Source organism: Pinus tabuliformis, chromosome 4_2 (assembly GCF_031772625.1).
Source record: "Pinus tabuliformis cultivar Carrire ecotype Pingquan chromosome 4_2, CPIR1, whole genome shotgun sequence".
Classification (NCBI taxonomy): Eukaryota; Viridiplantae; Streptophyta; class Pinopsida; order Pinales; family Pinaceae; genus Pinus; species Pinus tabuliformis.
In genome coordinates, this window is record NC_142304.1 from 848766760 (window position 1) to 848788791 (window position 22032).

The 22032-nt window shown below is 38.6% G+C and overlaps 1 protein-coding gene across 2 annotated transcripts in view; it reads left to right on the forward strand.

The window, feature by feature from the left end:
- LOC149172334 (uncharacterized) overlaps positions 1-22032 on the forward strand; it is a 337018-nt gene that overhangs the window by 240087 nt on the left and 74899 nt on the right. The window contains exon 3 of one of the 2 annotated variants that reach the window (XM_089427693.1): positions 19822-19902. The exons of the other annotated variant lie outside the window; for it this stretch is intronic. Coding sequence (XP_089283819.1) covers positions 19822-19902 — 81 coding nt within the window. The remainder of the gene's footprint in view (positions 1-19821; positions 19903-22032) is intronic. 2 annotated transcript variants of the gene reach the window in all.

Sequence of the window (22032 nt, forward strand, 5' to 3'; positions counted from 1 at the left end):
ATCCAAGTCATCACTGATAATGCTCCTAATTGTAAGGCAGCGGGAGCAATTATTGAGGATAAATACCCGAACATATTTTGGTCTGGATGTTTGGTTCACACATTGAACCTTCTGTTGCATGATATTGTCAAAAACAAAAATGAACAATACCAATGGATTGGTAATTTGTACAAGAAAGGAAAACAAATGATAAAATTTATTACAAATCATATCAATACCCATGGCCTTTTCCGCAGTCACTCGAGATTGGAGTTGCTGAAGATTGCGAGGACTAGATTTGGTAGCTATTACCTCACCTTCAGGCGCCTTTTGAAGGTAAGAGAGGCATTAGCTAGCATGGTATCAAGTCCACATTGGCAGGTGTTAAAGGAAAGGGCTACAAATGTAGCTGACATGGCAGGTTTTGAAATGGTGGAGGAGGCCGCTCTTGATGGGCAGTTTTGGACAACTGTGAGGCAGGTATTGGATTTCAACAAGCCAATTTATCACATGATTCGGTTTGCAGATACAGACAAACCAGTGATTGGCGAGGTGTATGAGCAAATGAATACCATGTTGGGGGAAATAAAAGACATTGTTCATAATAGAGATCCCAACTTGTACAAACTGATTCACGATTGTGTGTGTGTACGGTGGAATAGGCTTAACCTTCCACTACATTGCTTGGCGTATATCCTTACGCCAAAATACTACTCTACATCTTGGTTGGGCCAACCTGCAGCAGGGGGTGGGGTTAGGACCAAACCCCATTTAGATCAAGAGGTAACTAAAGGATATCTAGAAGCATTAGAAAAGTTGGTGCCTGACAGGGAGGAATGTGCAGCTGTGCGCCTTGAAATAGGCAGATACTTCAGTGGCACTGGTTTGTATGGTAACTTCCATGCAATGGACGACAAAGATAAATTTGATTCTCTCACATGGTGGGAAACATATGGCGGCCACGGACTTTTGCCAAAATTGGCAAAAAAAGTTCTTTCACAGGTTGTAAATTCTTTTTCTGCAGAGAGGTGTTGGAGCACCTACAGTTATATACATAATGCGAAAAGAAACAGACTCAACGAAAACCGAGCAGAAAGCTTGGTTTATGTGCACTACAACTTGAGGTTGTTGAGTCATTACTGTGATCGGGCTAATGAGGATCCCACATATAAAATTTGGGACAATCACCCAGAGGACGACAATTTGGAGGATGGCATTGTACATATTGAAGAACTAGAAGAGGAACTTGTAAGGGATGAAAATGAAGCAGTTGCAGCAGCCATGCCACCTCCACCTCCACCATCCAGTAGCAGTGCTCGAGGTCCGAGTCTTGTTCCTTTGCTGTCGCCACCTCCACCTACACCCTCGCGTGGAGGTTCTAGTTCTGGTCGTCGGTCTGTGCGGGAGACTCCTAGAAGACCACCACGACCTGCTTATACTCCTGGAGACTCTCGTGGCAAGGGCCACATGTAGATTTACAGTTTACTTGTCTTTTTTAGTTTCTATTAGACTTTAGTTTTCATAACTGTTGAGTTTTGAGTCCTTGACTCTTGACTCTTGACTCTTTCATATCATAATGATATTTTTTGTAAACATTATATCACTGTGACAATGAAAATTTGAAGTTTGAAGTTGGGCCTTGGCAATTATAACTCATTGGTAATGATTGTGAATTATGAATATGATGCTTTGTGAAAGACTAAAGTTGTTTCATTTCATCTCATTATTCATGTTTCATTTTATAAATTTTTAACATTTCATGTCATGTTAACAGTTAGAAGTTAGGACTTAGAAATATCTTCGATATTACTTCTTGTAATGGTTAAAGTTTTAAACTTAGCTTACAAGTACAACTTTGGTGATCAATGATGATAAATGTTATTGAATTTTCAATTTTGAAAGCTTGAAGTTGAAACTTTAATATTGAATTTGATGAATCATGATTTATAAGACTCAATATGTTGTAGTTGTAATATGTATTTTACTAACTTGTGGACATGGTTGATGACGATTATAATTTCTAGATGATTGATGTGATATGGTTCAATGATCAATTTATGTTTTTTTATGTTTTTTATGTCTATTTCATCATTCTACATGTTTTTGTTGACATATATGTATCAAATTAAAAAATATAAAATATATATATATTTTTAAAAAATCGCTCCCGGATTCGCTCCCAAACCGGGAGCTTCTGAAAATGGTCACTCCCGCTCCCGTTTTCGCTCCCGCTCCGCGCTCCCGCTCCCGCTCCGAAGTAACATTGGTTGCCACATAATAATAATAAAACCCTCATTTGCTGCACCGATTTTTCCACATTGGGTTTTTCCGAGGACATTTGTCCAAGAATAATTGTCACTTTTTATGTGTGTGCTAGCATTTCTTAGTTCCTATCTTTATTGTCTGCAAAATTTAATTTGGTGAAGATTGTAGTGTGATTATATCATTGTTGCCATAGCAATAAACTGATAAATTGATTTACAGTTAGAAGAAATAATTCCAGTTGCTGCAATAGGATTTCAGTAGTTGAAATTTTCACATGGTATCAGAGTATTGTTGATTAGATCAGAGGCTCAGAGACAAAGCGAGAGAAAATTTCACAATTTAGAGGGAGATTTGAGCGAATTTTTCCCAGATCTATGCAGAGTGCGAATTACAAAGGCAAGGGTTTGACTTTCAGTTTGCAACCAATAGAAAAATCGATCAGCCTCAGTAGTGAGAGGGCTGCACTGCGGGAATTCGTCCATAATTGCAGGAATTCACACGTAATTGCAGGAATTTGCGATTGTAGGAATTCGTATGTAATTGCAGGAATTCGTGCGTAATTGCAGGAATTCGCAATTATAGGAATTTGCAGTGTGATTGCAGGAATTCACAATTATAGGAATTTGCAGTGTGATTGTAGGAACTCGCAGGGATTTGTAGTAGATTTGCTAGATAGAGGGTTTCAGTGAGCAGATCAGAAATTTCGTTGAGGAGATCTGGGCGCAGTTTATTTGTAGCTAAACCAACAATAGGAGATCAATGCTGAGGAAGAGAAAGGCACACATAAAGAAAATTTCTCTTAGAGGGCTTCTAGCTTCAGAAATCCAAAATTTCCAATTGCAGAGGCAGAACAACAGGTAGGATTGTGTATTCCAGAAGGTAGTGCCAGTAGCAGAATCAGGGCCACAAGAAAGAGAGGAAATTTTTGTTCGAATGTTTGAGTTTAGCAGATTTTGCAGCTTTCCAAAGATGGACGTACAAGATTGCCAGAGCGGTCCGTGCGAGTTAACCAAAATGCAGATCTGGGTAGCAGATCAACTTCCTATTGCTGGAGACAGGTGCAAGAGGAAGTATGAGTTATCTAGTTGGAGTTGTAGAACGAAGGTTCCCAACCAGGGAATAGGCTTGAAAGAAGATAGTTGGGCACCAAATTTAGGAGGAGGAGGAGTATGAAACTCCAACGTTCCGAATGGGCAGTGTTCAACGTAATTGCAAAAAGGAGATCAATTAGATCAGTTTTGGATTGTTGTAGCGAGACCATCACCATTGCTACAAGAGGCCACAATATTCAAAAACATGATGGATTAGTGTCAGTTGATGCAGTCAGATTCCTGAGTCAGTCGCAGACTAGTTGTAGTCAGGTGCTAAGGAGCGCAGTGCCGTGTTAACAGCAGAGCAGGAGGCTCAGTGGCAGAGTTAGCAGTAGTGCAAATTCCTAATGGACAATGTAGATTCTACTAGCAGTCAGATGCTTAAGAGACAAATGCAGCATAAAGACACAATATATTCAGTATTTTAGATGCTTCTTAGTTGCAGTAGTCGTAGTAGCAACAACGAAAGTTGAGAGGGAGTTGGTTGCAGTAGTCGTAGTAGCAACAACGAAAGTTGAGAGGGAGTTGCAGTGCAGATGCAGAGTTGGAAATAATATAGGTTGTACAATGCAGTGTCAACAACAACACATATGAAGCATCATAGTTGTGCAGTGGTTGGTGTGCAGTGGTTGGTGGGCAGTGGCAGGAATTCACAGTGGCCAGACATCAACAACGTATAGAGGGTGATATAGAGACATGGTATTGTACCAGTAGTGCGGCACTAGAACACCTTCGTCACTAAGAGGGAGTGTTAGTTTTTGTAGCATTGGATGGTGTTCAAGTCTTGACAGTTGTCAGAGGGACTAAGAAACAATAGGACTCCAAAACCCAGAAAAGGTTTAAGGAAAATCCACCTAGAAATGCCTTAATTAAATTAATTAATCAGCAATTAAATTTTTCCTAAGCCTAACTTAGGAAAAATGGTTAATTAACAGGAATTAATTGAGGAATCTGAGATTTCTCTAGAAACTCACATGAATCGACTAGGAAATAATCTCAACCATTGATTAAGAATTAATCTTGGTCATTGGAGTGCCACAGTGAGATTATAAGAAGAGGTCGATGGGTAGATGGAGGAACACACCCAGGTGCAAGTTCCTTGGCAGATCGATCTACCCAGTTGCATAGATCAAGCACGGGAGAGAAGTTCGAGCCGAAAGGATGCATGAGTGAGACACCAATTGCAGATACTCAATGATCAAAGCAGATCAATTGTCTTGTAGCAGGTGATTCAGTAGTGAGATCGAGCCAGTGTTCGAGTAGTAGGTGTCAAAGGAGTAGAGTAACAGATTTCCAGAGGAGTTTCTAGTTCTGGAAGAGTCAGGAGAGAGGAGGTCGAATATTTCTGCAAAAAAGGGCTACACTGCAAGAATTCATGTGTGATTGCAGGAATTCACGATTACAGGTATCTACACGTAATTATAGGAATTTGCGATTACAGGAATTTGTGCTTAGTTGTAGGAATTCATGATTACTGGAATTTCCGTATAATTGCAGGAATTTGCAATTACAGGAATTCATAGTTACAAGAATTCGTAGTGGATTTGCAGAAGGGAGAAAATTTCTCTAGAATATTTTTGCCAGTATTTCTCTCAGATTGGATTTCCAGTTGGGCATCCATAGATTGTACTCAGAATTTTTGCTGCTGCATAATAATAATAAAAACCTCATCTGCTGCACCGGTTTTTCCACACTATGTTTTTCCGGGGAAATATGCCCAAAAATAATTGTGTAAATTTTTATGTGCGCTAGCATTTCTCAGTTCCTATCTTTATCGTCTCCATAATTTAATTTGGTGAAGATTGCAGTGTGATTATTTCATTGTTGTCGTAGCAATAAACTGATAAATTAATTTACAGTTAGAAGAAAAATTCCAGTTGCTGCGATAGGATTTCAGTGGTAGAAATTTTCGCAGTTGGAAATACAAGAACAAGAAGCTCAACTAGACAGAATGGAGGTGTTGTAGACGATTCTGATTCACTTGTTGATATGGATGTTTCTTATGATTGTGAACTAAATGTCTATGGATTTTGAACCAACTTCCTTCAAAGAAGATGCTTCTCATGATGAATGGAAAGAAGCAATGCAGAAAGAGTATGATGCTTTGATAAAGGATGGAACCTGGAAGTTGGTGGACGCTCCATTGGGAACCAAACCGATTGGCTGCAACTGGGTCTTCAAAAACAAGTATAAAGCAGATGGCTCACTTGACAAACATAAAGCTAGGCTCATGGCAAAAGACTTTGCACAAAGTCTTTTGCCATGAGGAGACTTTTGCACCCAGAACAAAATGGGCTACTATCCAAACCCTCTTTGCCTTGGATGCTCAGAATGGTTGGAAAGTCCATCAAATGGATGCAAAAACTGCTTTCTTGAATGGATATTTGAAAGAGAATGTTTTTATGTCCCAACCAAAAGGATTTGTTGTGAAGGGCCAGGAGCACAAAGTATGCAAGCTTTTCAAATCCTTGTATGGCCTCAAACAAGCACCGTGAGCCTGGTATGAGAAATTGACTGAGCATCTTTTGAAACTAAATTTCAAACACTATGATCTTAATGATGCAACTTTGTTTGTCAAGAAAGTTGGCAAAATTGTTGTATATCTTGTGGTGTATGTAGCTGATTTACTGATGACAGGGAACAAAGAAATTACATTTTGCATTCATAAAGAAAGAATTGAGGAAAGGTTTTTGAAATGACAAATTTGGGATATGTTCACTACTGTCTGGGTATTGAAGTAACCCAACATCCGAAGTTTATATTCCTCTCTTAAAAGAAGTACATTGGAAATATGTTGAACAAATTTGGCATGGCTGAATGCAATCCTTTGACCACTTTAATAGAACAAAATTTAAAGCTCACATCCACAAAAGGAAATGAATTTGAGGATGTAAGTACAAAATTCAAATAGCTCGTAGGAAGTCTTAACTACCTGATTACTACTAGACTAGACATTTCATTTGTTGTTGGAATCCTCTCCAGGTTTATGCAAAAACCTTGTGAGGGTCATTGGTTTGTTGCAAAAAGAGTTCTAAGGTACTTGAAGGGAACTCAAGACTTTGGACTCAAGTATACACAAGTGGATGGTTTCAGCTTGATTGGATACTTTGATTTAGATTTTGATGGAGATAAAGAAAATGGAGTATCTATTTCAAGTTATGTTATGAGTCTTGGATTAGAAGCTGTCTCTTGGAGGTCACACAAATAGTCAGTTCCAACAGATTCCACAACAAAAGCAGAATATGTGGCAGCTGCAGAAGCAACAGAGGAAATTGTGTGGCTTAGGAAAATTTTTGAAGATTTATAGGAGCAACAAGTGCATTCTACTCCTCTTTTGATTCACAATACTTTGGCAATAAACTTGGCCAAGAATCCAAAGTTCCATGACCAAACCAATCATGTTGAGGACAAGACTATTCACCTATGCCATTGTTCCAAAAATGAGCAGACTGCAGACATCTTCACCAAAGCTTTTGGAAGAGGAAAGTTTGAAAGATTCATAATGATGCTTGGAGTCACCAACATTCCTTTAGATTGGGGGGGGGGGGATGTTGACACCTAATCTTTGGCATTGGGAAACCTGTAAATAATTTAAATAAGAAAATAAAGAAGACAAAGGGACATTGGAATATGAATTCCAATAGTCTCCCTCTCCTTGTATATATCATCGATCCTTCTTAATGAAATGCATCATTTCGTGGAGTTACCAATGCTTGCCCTGTCACCCCGGAAGAGTTAAAGGGAGGCTCATAAGAAATCTCCAGGGAGGCGGATTTGGGGAAATGACAATATCCTTGTTAGTTGCTACACAAATTCCTGTCTCACCCCTTCAAATTTTATAAAGAACTTCGACAAAATTCATTTCCTCGCGACTCCTCTTCCTCCGCATCCTTGACTGCGTGGAAAAATTGGAGGATGACACATGGCATGATTTTATTGGCCTATAGAGGTGATGTGGAGCTATGATGATGTTAGTGGGACATGTAGCACCAACATGGATGTGACACGTGGTATGAAAATTTGGTGTTTTTGGGTGGCCAAGTGGGCCAGAAATGGATGACATGTGGCACTTGTTGGGTAGTGACACATGGCAAAGGAGTATAGGTGGCATCATTGTGGCAGATACATCATCTTGGAAGAAATGACCCTGGAAGTTTATGAGGGTGCACAAGAAGAAATGTCCAGAGAGATAGCTCCAGGACACAGTGGCATCTAGGTGGCAAAGATAGATCACCTTGATGATTTTGTGATTGGTCCATGTGTGCGGTGCAAGGTCCCATAGGGACATGTCATCTCGGGCCTCGGAGGTCTCGGCACCCTGATGATTTGCTAATGAGCTCATTATGGAAACATTGGGTTGACGAGGATTCTAGACAACTTGGCACATAAGTAGCAAGTGTTGGAAGCTTCACGGGTTGACACATCACCCTAGAACAATTGAGAAGTGGTCCCACCAGGACATGTAAACCTCGGAGGATTAAAGCTTGATGATTTCAATCATAGCACATTGAGTGCTTTCTCGGGGAAATAAAGATGGGGTCTAAATGTCAAGCTCTAGGACTTGGTTTCATGTGCACGAGGTGACCGAGGGCACAAAGGTTGGCACATGTTGGTTAAACTAGTGATGCGAAACTCGCGATGAAATCACGTTTTTTTCAAAACGACGATAAAATCGCCCGATTTTTATGCGGGTTTTTTTGGGTGATTTTTTCCAAAAAATCGCGATAACTACGATAAAATCGCGATTCGAGGTGATTTAATCATGGGGCCGGCAGACAGCGAGTTATAAATACCCAAAAATCGTTTTTTTTTTATTCATTTGTTCATACAACGACAACGGTGGATTGGGAGTCCCCTTGGAGAAAAATCTTGGTCAATTGGGCACTAATTGGAGGAGAAAATGACTCAAAACCCTCGGTGGATTGAGAGCTGAGGAGGAGAGGATCAATTTTCTCCGGCAAACCAGTATGGGCACCAAATTTATGTGTTTTGTTTTGGTTTTGGTTTTTTTGTTTTTTGTTTTTGGTTGGGTTTGGATAACCCATTGGTTTATCAAATATGTTTGAGTTGATTTGATGGTGTTTTTGTTTGTTAAATTGTTAAAAATTCAATGTGTTTTGTCATGTTACTCATATATGTAAAATTTTTTAATTTTTGTAACTTGCAACCTTTATTTTGCCATAGGTTCACCATTCAACTTCAAAGTTCAAACTTCATCTTACAAATTTAAAACTCAAGAGTCAAGAGTTCAAGCAAGTTACAAACATGCCATGGAAATTGGACCCTCTGTAGGAATTTGGTGAACTTGATAAAGGGTTTGATAGAATAAACCTGTCTTGCAAGTTGTGTGGGCAACATATGTCAAGGGGGGTTTATAGATTGAAGTATCACCTTGCACAAATCCCTGGATTTGATGTAGGGCCTTGCAGAAATACAAATCCAGAAATCATCCGAAAAGCCAAGAGATCATTGGAAAATTTAGAGCACAATAGAGAGGCCAAAGAAAAAATGAAGAAACAACTAGCAAAGACTGTGTTAGGCTCAGGTGAACAAGGAAGTGGCACTGGTTCTACTTCAGCATCAATATGTACAACTAACCTGGCAGCTGCCTCATCATTTTTTGTTCCTAGAACCACGCTTGGTTCACAACCATCTATCACTTCAATGCTTAAAAGAACTGAGAAAGAAAATGTTGACAAGTTGTTGGCCAAATTTTTCCTTTGGAGTGATATTCCTTTCAGCATTGCAAGGAATAATCCATTTTTCCAGCCTGCTGTTGATGCTATTGCAACTATTGGCCCAGGGTACAAAATCCCTTCTTATGATGACTTTAGAGGCCGGGTTCTTCAAAATGAAAAGGTTGACTGCATCAAAAGATTGGAGGAGTTTAGGGCATCATGGGCACAAACAGGATGCACTATGATGTCAGATGGTTGGACCGACCAAAAGGGGAGAACTCTTATAAATTTCTTGGTTAGTTGTCCCAAGGGGACAATGTTTATGAAATTTGTTGATGCATCTTCACATATCAAAAATGCAAAAACTTTATGTGATTTGCTGGATGTGTTTATTTTGGAGGTGGGTGCAGAACATGTTGTCCAAGTCATAACAGACAATGCTGCAAATTATGTTGCTGCTGGCATGATGCTTATGGAGAGGCATCCTACTTTATTTTGGACACCTTTTGCTGCACATTGTATCGATTTGATGTTGGAGGACATGGGGAAAATTTCCTTTGTTAAAGATATTGTTGAGTCATCAAAAAACATTACAAAATTTATATATGATCATACATCTATGCTTAGCTTGATGAGAAAATTCACCAACACAAAGAGTTGGTGTGCCCGACCATTACACGGTTTGCCACCAGTTTCATATCTCTTCAATCCTTCTTGAATTCTATGTGGGATGTGAAGAGAATGTTTCTTTCAGAGGAGTGGCGTGCTTTGACAATGAGTTGCAAACCAGAGGGAGAGGCCATATGTAGATTAGTTTCATACCAGGAAGACTTCTGGGCGGGAGTGTAGGAGGTGTGCACAGTTACTGAACCTTTGGTAAAGGTTCTTCTATTAGTTGATGGTGAGAAGCCCGCAATGGGCTATTTGTATGAGGCCATGGACAGGGCCAAAGAATCCATTCGGGTCTACTATGATGATAAAGGAGATGAGGGGTTTCAGAGACAACTCCTATGGGAAGTGATTGATGAACGATGGAACAACACACTCCACCGTCCCATTCATACTGCAGGGATCTACCTGAACCCCGCATTTTCTTACCCATGTGGGTTCATATTTGATGCTGAGATCATAGATGGATTCTTAACCTGTGTTCAGATGATGGTGCGATCTCCAACAGAAGGTACAGAAATCTCCAAAGAAATTGAGACATATAGGATGGAAGGTGGCACATTTGGCTTTGACATGGCTGTGATTGATAGGATGACTAAAATGCCAGGTATTTTAGTTTGTTTCAAATTTCATTGTCTCTTCAAGTTCATAACTTCATATTTTGCTTCAACTTTCAAATTTCATTTTTTTTCTTATGTTTATTTAAAATTTTATTTGTAATTTTGTTGTAGATGCATGGTAGAAAATGTATGGTGCCAGGGTACCCCTTTTGCAAAAGCTTGCCATTCGAATTCTCAACCAAACATGTAGCTCCTCAGGATGCGAGCGCAACTAGAATGTATTTGAAAAAATACACAACAAGAAGTGCAACCGGTTAAACTTAAAATATTGCAAATTTCCAAATAATTTTTGAATTCATTAAACAATATTTTTTTTATAATTCTTATTTCATGATCTTTGTATAGGTTGGAGTCCCAACAACTTAATGACATGGTCTACGTCTACTACAATCTTCGATTGTGGGTGAGGCAACTTGAGAGGATACTTGATATGGAGGCCATCTCATTGGATGGGATTGACACTAGTGTTGCATGGAGTTTTGAGGCCGAGAGGCCTCTCATGGAGTCTGTCGATGATTGGTTAGAGCAGGAGGTAGTGGAGGGGGAGGAGGAGGAGGAGGAGGAGGCGGAGCAACAGGAGGAGGAGGTGACACCACCTACTCGGGCTACCCCTTCCACCAGTAGAGGACGTGGTCTACCTCCTATAGCTCCTAATTATTCAGCTTCTAGAGCACAGCAGAGTCCACTGCCAACTCCACCGGCATCTACATCTAGAGGGAAAGGGAAAGCTATTGCATTTTTTCGCAAGAGGGGCAGAGGAAATCAGTAGTATTAGACTTTAGTTATTTGGTTCATTTCATTGTATATGACATTATGACTCATGATATGAGATACATTATTATATTTTTTGTTGATATTTTGAGGTTGAGTTGGGACTCAGGAGTCAGGACTTACTATTCAGGACATGATTCACTGTTATGTGTGATGTAGCACTAGAAATGATATTACACATCTTATATATTAGTTCTTTTATCATATTTATGTGTCAATGTATTTATTTTATGTTGTAGATGCTTTAGATATTAAAAAAATTGAAAAAAAATGAATATTTTTGTATTTTACGATTTTTTCCCGATTTTTTCCCAATTTTTACGATTTTTTTCGATTTTTTCCCTTCGCCGATAATATCTCGATAATGATTACTACAACATTGGGTTAAACCCTAGGGGATATAGCGCAAAGGGGCCCAACTGATGGACATATGCATAGTTTTGTGTGATAGGCCTTTGGGCTTATATGATGTATGAATGGGTCAGCAGCTGTGTTTTAACAAAGGAATTAAGCCCTCGTGGCCATAATGTTTCACAACCATGATTTAAAGCACTTATTGTAATGAATGGGTCGACAACTTTGGCAGTGTGGGTCAAATTTGGTGGCATATTTGGCAGCCATGCCAAAAGTGACAGAGAATTGAAGTTAACTAACAAAGTTGACAGAATTAGAGGAAAATTTATAGTTTGTCCAAATTTGGCAGCTCGCCAAATTTAGAACTGTAGATAAAAGCCCTACTTAAACCTGTAAAAATTTCAAAATTTCAAAAATGGTAGTTTAACTCAGATTTTCTCACAGAGATAGGGGACTAGAGACTGAAGACTTCAAGAACACACCTAGAAGTCTGGACAAAAATGTTACATAAGAAAAATCAAGTATTTATCCATGATAAAGAGCTGAGGTTAACTAAAGTTCTAAAAACCAAAATTATCTATCCTTATTGCTTTATAAGCAACGTTGAATTTGCAAGATTGTTGTTGATGATATTGTTATTGGTGTTAGTGCTATGTGCATTGATTAGAGATCAGAGGATGCTGAAGGTGATTTTGTGGTGATTGGGGTATGTGATTGATGAGATATTTATTGGTTTTAGGTAAGAGAGTGGCCTTCATGTTTTGATTTTGAAAATGGAATGAAAGATGAATCAAGGAGGTCAAGCAAGTGGAAGTTTTTATTCCAGGGGTTGTAGCTCCTTCTAGAAGTGGGTGGTAAACAATCAAGAGTAAGATCTTCTTTCAGTAGCAACTGATAAATCAAAGGTTGTAGGTCCTTTCAATGGTAGCTGATAAACAAGGGTAGTTGCTCCTTTTAGTAGTAGCTGATAAACGAGAGAGTAGTAGCTTCCTTTTGGTTGCATCCAGAGATTTGTTACAACAAGTTGAAGCTTGCCTTTGTGAAAGTAATTGAAGAGAAGTTTGAAGAATCTGTGTTTAATTTGTGCTTCTAGTGTTGATTTTTGTGATGCCTATATGAATGGTTGTTGAATTGTTTATTGGTGTCCTAGTATTCTTTTCTTGTGAAAGAAAGTTTTAAAAATCTCACAATATTGATTCACCCTCTCTCTTAGTGTTTTCCTAGTGTTTAAGATGATTTATCCTATTGTTCAAGATGAAGCTAAATCTTCAAATTACCGTGAGAGACTCACTTTATCCCTGGTAATGACACCAAATTGTTACTGCAAAATCTAGTAAGCCTTTGAGAGGGGTACCCTACAAGGCAAGACACCAGACAAGTAACAACAATGAGGTGATGGCCCATTGTCAGCATAGCCAAAACCCCTTGTTATTTATGGATTTTCACCAATGGGAGGAGTCCCGGTATATGTATAAGTTACCTGATAGATTTTCGAGGGTTTGAGGTATAAGGTGACACAACAAGGCCTTTCTAAGAGAGACATAATTTAGGCATAAGGCTCCAAGTGGAGTCAATTTGCTTTCTCTAGAGAGACCTAGGATGAATAACACAAGACCTAGGGCTTGTTTAATAGGTTGATAGTTGGGGTCGCCGAAGGTCAAGGTGTAGAGAAAGGGTTTCCCACAATGTATTTCAATGAGGTCAAGGCACATGAAACCCTCAAGAAGCCCCCAAGTTTAAGCCAAAAGTAAACTAGTATCTTTACACTAGGGAAAACAATCGGGGAAAGATAAATTATGGACGAAATTGAGTAAATACCCACCAAAAGGAGTGATTTTGTAGAAACCACTATCCTCTTGATGTTTAGACTATCCAACACCAAAAATCTCATCGTGAGATTTTTGGCTACCTAGAAGGTGTTATTAACCCAGTTAATTATTTTGGTTTCTTATACAAAACAAATTAATCTTTTAGCTAAAAGTAATGAATAAAAACATAAATAGCACCAATCACCAAATAAAATTGTAGCGGAATACATGAAAAACCATTCACACAAATGAACACATATTTTTGGACAAACATCCCTCGAAAAACCCCAATGTGGGGAAACCAGTCTTAAGTTTGAGGGTTTATATTATTATCTTAAGAAAAACTGCTACTGAGAAAAATACACCTGCTTGCCTCACATTGGCAAAGCTCTAACAATATTTATCTCCTCCTCTGCTGATCAATTCAGCTAGGGAAGTAAACCTTTGGCCCCTTTCCTAAAATGCGCACTGCCTCTAGCAACTCGCACTAGCACTCTAGCAATTTGCATTGGCTCTCCGACAAACTTGCATTTCTCACATGTGCGACCTTCTGGACGCTCGATTTGCCTTCCTGGAAACTCAATCTCTCTTTCGGGAAATTCACAGTACTTCCCAAAGAACTCACACCTCCTCTGGCAAGCTCACACTACTTTTTGGAAAAATAGCTTGGCACTCTCTGTAGAAAATATATTGATGGCAAAACCTCCCTCTAAACTCAGAAGTTGTAAGTCTCTTAGGTGAAGAATAACTTCATAAAATCTTTCTTGAATTACTGCTGCTGAAACCCTCTTGGCGTCTTACTGAAAACTCTCCTAATTCAAATGATCTCCAATGCTATGCATCGACTAACTTTATAATCTCTCATTGAATGGCCACGATTAGCAGTTCACTTGATCCAATCGATGGCTAAGATCATCTTAGAAACTCTCAATAAGCTTCTAGAGGCAAAGCAATCTTATCCCAACTATTATCAATTAATTATCCACTCTCCCTAAGTTTTGACTTACGAAATATTTTAAAAATCAATAATTGACATAGTTAAAATATTTTCCCCAGGTGAAATTTAGAAAAATTACATGGGCTTGGAGATAATTAATTCCTCTGTGTTTCTAGCCCCAATGGCACCTCTCAAGGCTAGAACACTTATCCAACCTACAATTTTTAACACTCACCTCCCTTGGAATTTGCACCAAGCCCTAGCTTGGTTTCTTGGTCTTAAAGGGGCCGTATTAAGGCAAGAGAAAGAAAGAGAAAATTTGTGGACAAAAGTTTGATTTGATCACCAACAAGGAAGATTAGTGCCTATTCCTAGGGTTAATAAAGTCTACGGGTTCTTCAACTTGATTTGATCTTGCAAGGGAGTAAGGATATTTTGATGCCCTAACAACAAAACCTTAACTATCACCTTTGTTAGGGATCAAAAATTTACTTGGGAGAGCTAACATGAGATCACCAAGGGGTTTGCCATTCACATATCATAATATGAGTAATGCATGCAATAATATGACTTAGCTTTCATTCAATTGATATTCAACAAAATTAGGGCACAAAATTTATCCTAGATCTTCAATTCATTCCATACATTAGACATGAAATCAGCAATTTGCAATAAAAATGGTACTCATACGACAATATGCATGAAACGATCCAATTATTGATCCAAAGTGACTTCTCCAACGACAAGGAAAAATGCTTAAGACAAATTTCGTTCTACAGATCACATCTTTCCCATTAGAAAAAGAGGCCAAAATAACCAAAGGAGGCCAAGTTCACCAAGTGATGATGTTGAACAAAATGATCCTCTTGTTTATTTATATGAGGAACAATGTCTAATTAGCCTAAAAGCCCCTAAATCTCAAGTACAATTACAATGATGAATTGGGTTGCAAGCCAAAAACTAGCCAAAACATAAAACCAAGTGAAATTCCCACATGTGTGAGACGAAATGCTGACGTCATCCATGCATTGAGCTCTATGTGGTATGCATTGAGGCTGAAGAGTGGCATGAAAGTTGTAGAAGCCTCTAAAAATCATGATGAAAGGTTTGGCCCTCTAATCTCTGTCAAAACCCCTTTGTTGTTCCCAAAGTTTATCTTGGGGCACAAAAGGTCATCTTCTGGGTGTCCAATAGGTCAAAGTGCCCATATTTACTCTAACGTTAAGGGCTTTCCAGGTGCTACTAGCCCTCCCATGTCTCAGAAGGTCTAACATGAGCTCTACCTCCCTCATCTGGCCATCAATGGTTCTTGAGCACTTGATACTCCATTACATAAAAAAGGAACCCTTGCATATCCCAACCTTGATGAGCAATAAAATGACTCATATTAAGGGGTAATAAAACTGTTACATCATAAAGAGCGAGCTCTAATGCTTGAGCTATAAGTGGTAATACAAAAAATAATTAAGAAGTAAAAGGCACACAAGAGAGGTGGAAGAATCAGGCCAAGTTGGTGACTCATGTACCCATGAATGCTCTTTCCTTACAACCATACACTCAAGATGTGGACACCCCCATCAATTAGTCCCTTTGACTGTGGCATTTGGCCATGAAGTCTTCTCCCCTCCATTACCACATTTATATACATTAACACCTATCAATTGAGGGGTGGACCAAGGAAATGTCACCTCCTCCTAAGGGTCGAAAGCACCTAATAGGGTTGACCATTAACCACCCTACCAAGGGAGAAACCACCTTTGCAAGGGCTTGGCCTTGATATTGGAAGGTGATCTATGTTTGAAGTATTAATATGCCTTTAAGATTCAAGTTTGGTTCACTTAAATGCATTATTGGTCTTAGTCACTGATGGATGGTTGCTTTCACTAGAATCCATGTTATTTTTGTAAGGTGCTTCACTGCAACCTAGGCCTTGAGGGAACCCACTCCACAGGTATCTAGGCCTTTTAGAGAAGTACACGGCCTAAGTAGATATAATGTTGATAGATCACAACCTCTTGACAATATTAGCAGATGACACATGTCCTAGAGTACCTCTAGGATCCAGGACATTGGTCAACTTTAACCTTGCTTTGAGGATTCTTCATGATGACACCATTGGACCTAGTATGCCCCTCGGTTGGCCTTGACACAACTTGATTTAGAGCCCAGATGCAGATGTTCTCCCATTGAGAGACTAGGGAGGGCTTGTTGCACCATAGGAAGCCCTAAAGCTGGAGTGAAGGACACCGTATTTGATAGTTAGAGACCCATGAATATACTGGATGGCATCTTAGCTACAGTTGGGACCCTAAAGGAGTTATTGAGGCAGATTTGAGGGCCATTCCTGAAATTTTGGCAACTAGGCATCTTCACCCATTTTGACACCTTAACACACTTTGGCATGGCATTTTGAGCCCTAATTTGGCATGGCTTCAACATTTAGTGAGGCTAAGGCTCATATGTGTGGGCTAGTGTGGTCTATTTTATCATTAGCTAATGGGTTGGCTACCCAAGGTCATTTAATGTCAAACCTGTTTTTAGGGGCTTCATTAGGATAAATTAGGTGAGGTAAGCCTCATATAAAGAGGTTATTGACATTTCATTTTCATCATCACTTAAGATCAATTTCAACACTCTTAGAGATTTCGGCCTAGCTGAAATTCACCTTGTATCTTGTGGAGATGTGATCTATTAAGGGTTTTGACTTATGGAGATATTCTTTGGTATCGGAGATGTCATTTTGGAGCAATAAAGGATTGATTCATGCATTCTATCTTGTAAGTGTTCCTTGTATTTGATATATCTTTGTATTTTGTGGCTATTGCATGGAATGGTTAATTGTCTAGGGTTTCTATGTGCTAGTTATTGTTGAAAATTATTCTATGGAATCTTAGCAATAGTATTGTATGCATTACCCACTATAGAATTTGTATGACAATCCCATGAGTGAATCTTTAAACTAGCTCTCCTCATTGACTTTGCTCCCTCACAAAAATGATAGCTAGGGTTTCATATTCCCTTACTCCTTGTTAGGGTTTAGTATTTTTCTCCTAAGTTAGGAATCCCATAGACTCCATCACCCAAGGTCAAGGCACTAGCCTTGGTCACATTGTTGATCTCACCAAAATTTCACATTAAACTTCACATTTCCTACCTATAACTTGAATTTTGGCCTCTTAAGGAAAGCTGCTAGCTAGGTTTAGGGCACCAAATTCAACTTGGGTTGATCACGTTTCCTAGTGGAGAGCTTCAACACTTGGTTGTGAGGTATTTGCCTCAAAATCAACCTCTTCTTGTGGCGAATTTCTCCATTTTAGGGTTGATGTCCTTTTCCCTAGCTAAGGCATAGATTTCCCTAAGCTTCAACTTGAGGCTTGTTGAAGGCTTGATGTGCCACTGATTGATCAAATACATCTTTTTCATGCCTTTTCTTGGCCTTGTGACCCTAGATAAGCCTGTTGACCTTGGTCAATCATAAACCTTAGGTCACGTTGTGCCCTAACTGGGCATCATGGAGAATGCACATTCCGTTAATTGTGCTAGCTAAGCGTTGTTCTCAAGAAGATAATCCCTCCTTGGTGTATTTTTTCACCTTTACCTATTGGATTAGATCTATCCTTTAGAAGACCTAATATAGGGAAGCCTCCCTTGTGGTGAAAGCCCACTAAAGAGTAGGAGGTGGTGGATGTGGTGGCAGTGGGACGCACCTCATAGTGTTGTCACTTAGTCTACTTGTGTTGTGAGGTCCTCTCACAAGACCTGCTATATTTTGAGGTAACACACCCATGACAATTATCCTTCATCAATTAATCTTAGGAAAATTAGGGTTTCAACCCACAAAGAAATTACAAGGAAATATGCATTTACTGGAACTTGTAACTCATCCCCACTGGAAGAATTCAACCCTAGGAATTTTGCCCTATTGAAAATTAGCCCTTGAAGAAATTCGACCTAGAGATTTTCATCCCACCTCTCATCGAAAATTCGACATTGTCTTCCTCTCAAATAGCCTTTGCGCCTCAGGAACTTCGGCTCTGGCAAATCATCCTCTCCAATAATTTGACCTTCTCGCTTCAGCAATTCAACCCTGCAATTTCCACTAATTTTGACTCCCATAAATGCTTTTGAATCCACATGCACTTTTCCTCCTCTGCGCTACAGTCTAGCTGAGCCTCTCACTCTAGAGAAAATCTCATTTTCAACTTGTATGTCTTCACCTCTCATGTAGGCTTATTTTATAGTCTTCATCAAGCCCAAATCCCTAAGCTTAATCTCCTTTCTAGAAAATCTAGGAGATCAATGGTTGAGATCATTTCTAAATCACTTAAATAATTTAATTATTTATCTTTAGAAATTGACTTAATAGTCCACAATAATTAATTGACTTTAATATTGTACTTTTCCTAAGTTAGACTTAGGAAAGAAGACATAAATCACTTACTCCAAACAAGCACATAAAGAGGCCATAAATCATATTCTACATGCTAAGACACCAAGCCTATGTAGAAGACCTTCCGAAGCTACCAAAAGCTTCAACAAACATTGCATTAACCTTTCAGTAGCTAACCTATCCTTAAATTATTGATGGTGAATTATACATAGAAACCATCAAACATGTTATGTACATATGTTCATCAAACATCTCATCTTAATGGATAAAGAACAAAACTAATCTGGTACAATTAAAAAATAACCTCACACTAAATGCAACCGATTTATTCACTTTTCAATTCTCATTAATCATAAGTATATAAAAAAATATCTCAGCTGTCACATATACTTTGAGGGTTAGACTTTATAGACCAGATAAATTAAAAAAATAGAATGGTTGGAACAAGTCACTAAAACAAATTTAATTCCAACACTTTTCTTCTCTACTGCAATTAGTTCTCGCAGTGCTTTTATGTTCTGCAACCATTTGTTCACAATCCTTTATCTTCTGTAGCCTCCCTTGTGGTATTTTATTTGTTCGTCGAACCATCCTTGTGGCATCTTATAACTTGCTATGTTTCTGAAACAAATTTGATTCCAACACTTTCTTCTCTACTGCAAATAGTCCTTGCAGTGTTTTTGTGTTCTGCAACCATTTTTTCACGATCTTTTATCTTCTGCGGCCTAACTTTGTGGTACTTTGTGTGTTCCTCAATCCATTCTTGTGGCATCTTATACTTTGCAACCTTACCTTGCTTTGCTTTCCCTAAAGCCACAACTTATTGCATGCAGCACTGATGTTTGTGGATCCTTTTTGGACTGCAACATAACTTTGTGGCCCTTTTCCATTCCACTATATCTTTTAGCTTGCAATTCTCTAGTAAATTGGAGCTTCTAGGAATAGAAATTAAAGCAATGGAAAACATTATTGTTCTATTTTATAGAAATGGAATTATCTAACTGTTATACAGTTTGGACTCATTTTGGTCACATATTGACGTTTTCTGGTCATGATTTGACCAATTTTAAGCATGTAAGGGTCCAAATCGTTTAATAGTTAGATTACTCCTATAGAGATTATAGCAGACTTCATAACAATGGACTTTGCATGAAACAATTTTTTTCTTTGACCTCTGTTCATTTTGCGTCTAATCTATTGTCATCTACTAACATGTTTTACTTGAATTTCAGTACAATGATTTCTTTCTTTATCTGTAGGATCCATTAAGATCTTTTATTGGCCGGGAGAAGTACAGGAGACCTTCTTGGATGAAAGGGGCTTTAGATGGACCTTCTGTGGTAAGTCGTAATTTGTTTCTGTATTCCTAACAGCTTAAGCTTTGCATTTTTACAGTATGATGGTGAAAGTTTTGGCCTGCTGATTTGAAGACCAAGTAAAATAAGATTCTGAGCCCTTCAAAATAGATTCCTATAAGAACGCTTAATTTTTCTATCACCGTTTCTAATTGATAAACAATTTAGATGAATTCAATATAAAAACCAATTTTAGGACAGAATACAGAATGGTGTTGAGGGGATTTATTGTCTAGATTAATTCGAATGTTTTTAGCATCTATTCTTTTCTTTTTGCTTTAACTTGAATAACTTGGTAATATGCCAAGATCATGTACGATTTGAGTCATATTTTTCATTTCTCTTCTCCAACAACAAATCTGTTGCATATGGTTTACTTACGAGGTTAGAAAGTTGGTTTTGGTTTCTGTTGACTTTGCAAACTTGAAGTGATATCTTATGCTTCATAGGACACCATTCTCTCTCACTTTATGTTGGGTATGAGTCAATTCTTCGTTGATTTTTTTTCCTTTTAAAAATTATTGTTTGTTAAATGTTTTAATATTATTATGTTTGAGAAATGTTGCATATATTAATTCATAAAACAAATAAGTATATATATATCAGTGTTGATAATATCGCCGAGATATCGGCGATATTCGGAAATATCGCGATATTTTCGGCGAGCCGATATATCGCCGACAAAATATCACGATATTTTCGGCTTTTGAAAATATCGCGTGATTTCCGAAATATCGCCGATATTTCGGAAAATATCGTGCGACAATCGAAAATATCGCCCGGTGACTATAAAAAATTTCTGCACGGCCTATAAAAATCCAATTTTGGTTTTTTTTCATATCATTTTCATTTCTGATTGCTAGAGAAGAAAGGGGAGAGCTATGTGGTTGCTGCCAAGGAGGGTTTGAGCGTTCTAGGCCCTAGTATTGATATGCTATTCATGGTAATGTTAAATTCTTAAAGTAAAAGTTACATTCTCCTTAATCTTCATTTTCATCCTTTTACTTAAATTTTTAACATTACCATGAAATGACTCAGGATGTTTGAGAGTGGTTCCAGCCTCATTGGATTTCATATGGAGAAAGTAGAATTTTAGATTTCATTCAAAATGCAGCAGACTTATCAGTTTTTTAGGATTTCAGGATTGGGAGATTGTAATGTTTCTAGGTGACACCACCTGCCCGGGCTACCCCTGCCACCATTAGAGGACGTGGTCTACCTCCTATAACTCCTACTTCTAGTTCTTCAGCTTCTAGAGCATAGCAAACTCCGCTGCCAACTCCACCAGCACCAGCATCTACATCTAGAGGGAAAGGGAAAGCTGTGGCATTTTCTCGCAAGAGGGGCAGAGGAAATCAATAGGATTAGACTTTAGTTATTTTCTTATGTGCTTGTAAGTTGTACATGAACAATGAACATTGAATATTCAAGAATCAAGACCAAGCATATCACATTCTAATTTCTAAATAGTAAATTTTGATTCTATTTATTTTTTTTAAGTGAACTATGAACTTTGAGAAGTAATTATATTTTAATTTGATTAGATAAGCTGCAACCTGCAATTTAATATGGATAAAAAACTATATTTTGGTATATATATATATATATATATATATATATATATATATATATAAAACATGTCCCCCGTGTCTTGTTTCCAGGTCGTTGTGTTTCGTATTGAATACTCATATTTACATGTCCTTCGTGTCTCGTGTCCTCGTGTCATGTGACTTAGCTTAGACAATATTGATGTATTCTCTCCGTGGAGGGTGGAGCCTGAGGAGCTCCTCTTGGAGGAGTCACCTTCATGGTTAGAGCCAATGGCAGATGATCCATTAGAGTAGGGGCAGCAAGAGGAGGACTCGGAGTCAGAGGAGCAGCAACACTCAGAGGAGGAGCAGGAGGAGGAGGAGGAGGACACTGCGGGAGCATCAACATCAACACCATCTGTTATAGATATAGGAGAGCATAGCCCCATACCTAGCACTCATTATTTGATATTAGGTGCAGAGGCAGGGTCAGGGCCTCCTACTACTAGGGGCAGGCTTGGCAAACAGGCCATCATGTTTTCCCGTAAAAGGGGGAGAGGGCAGTGATTTCAGATAGATAGCTACT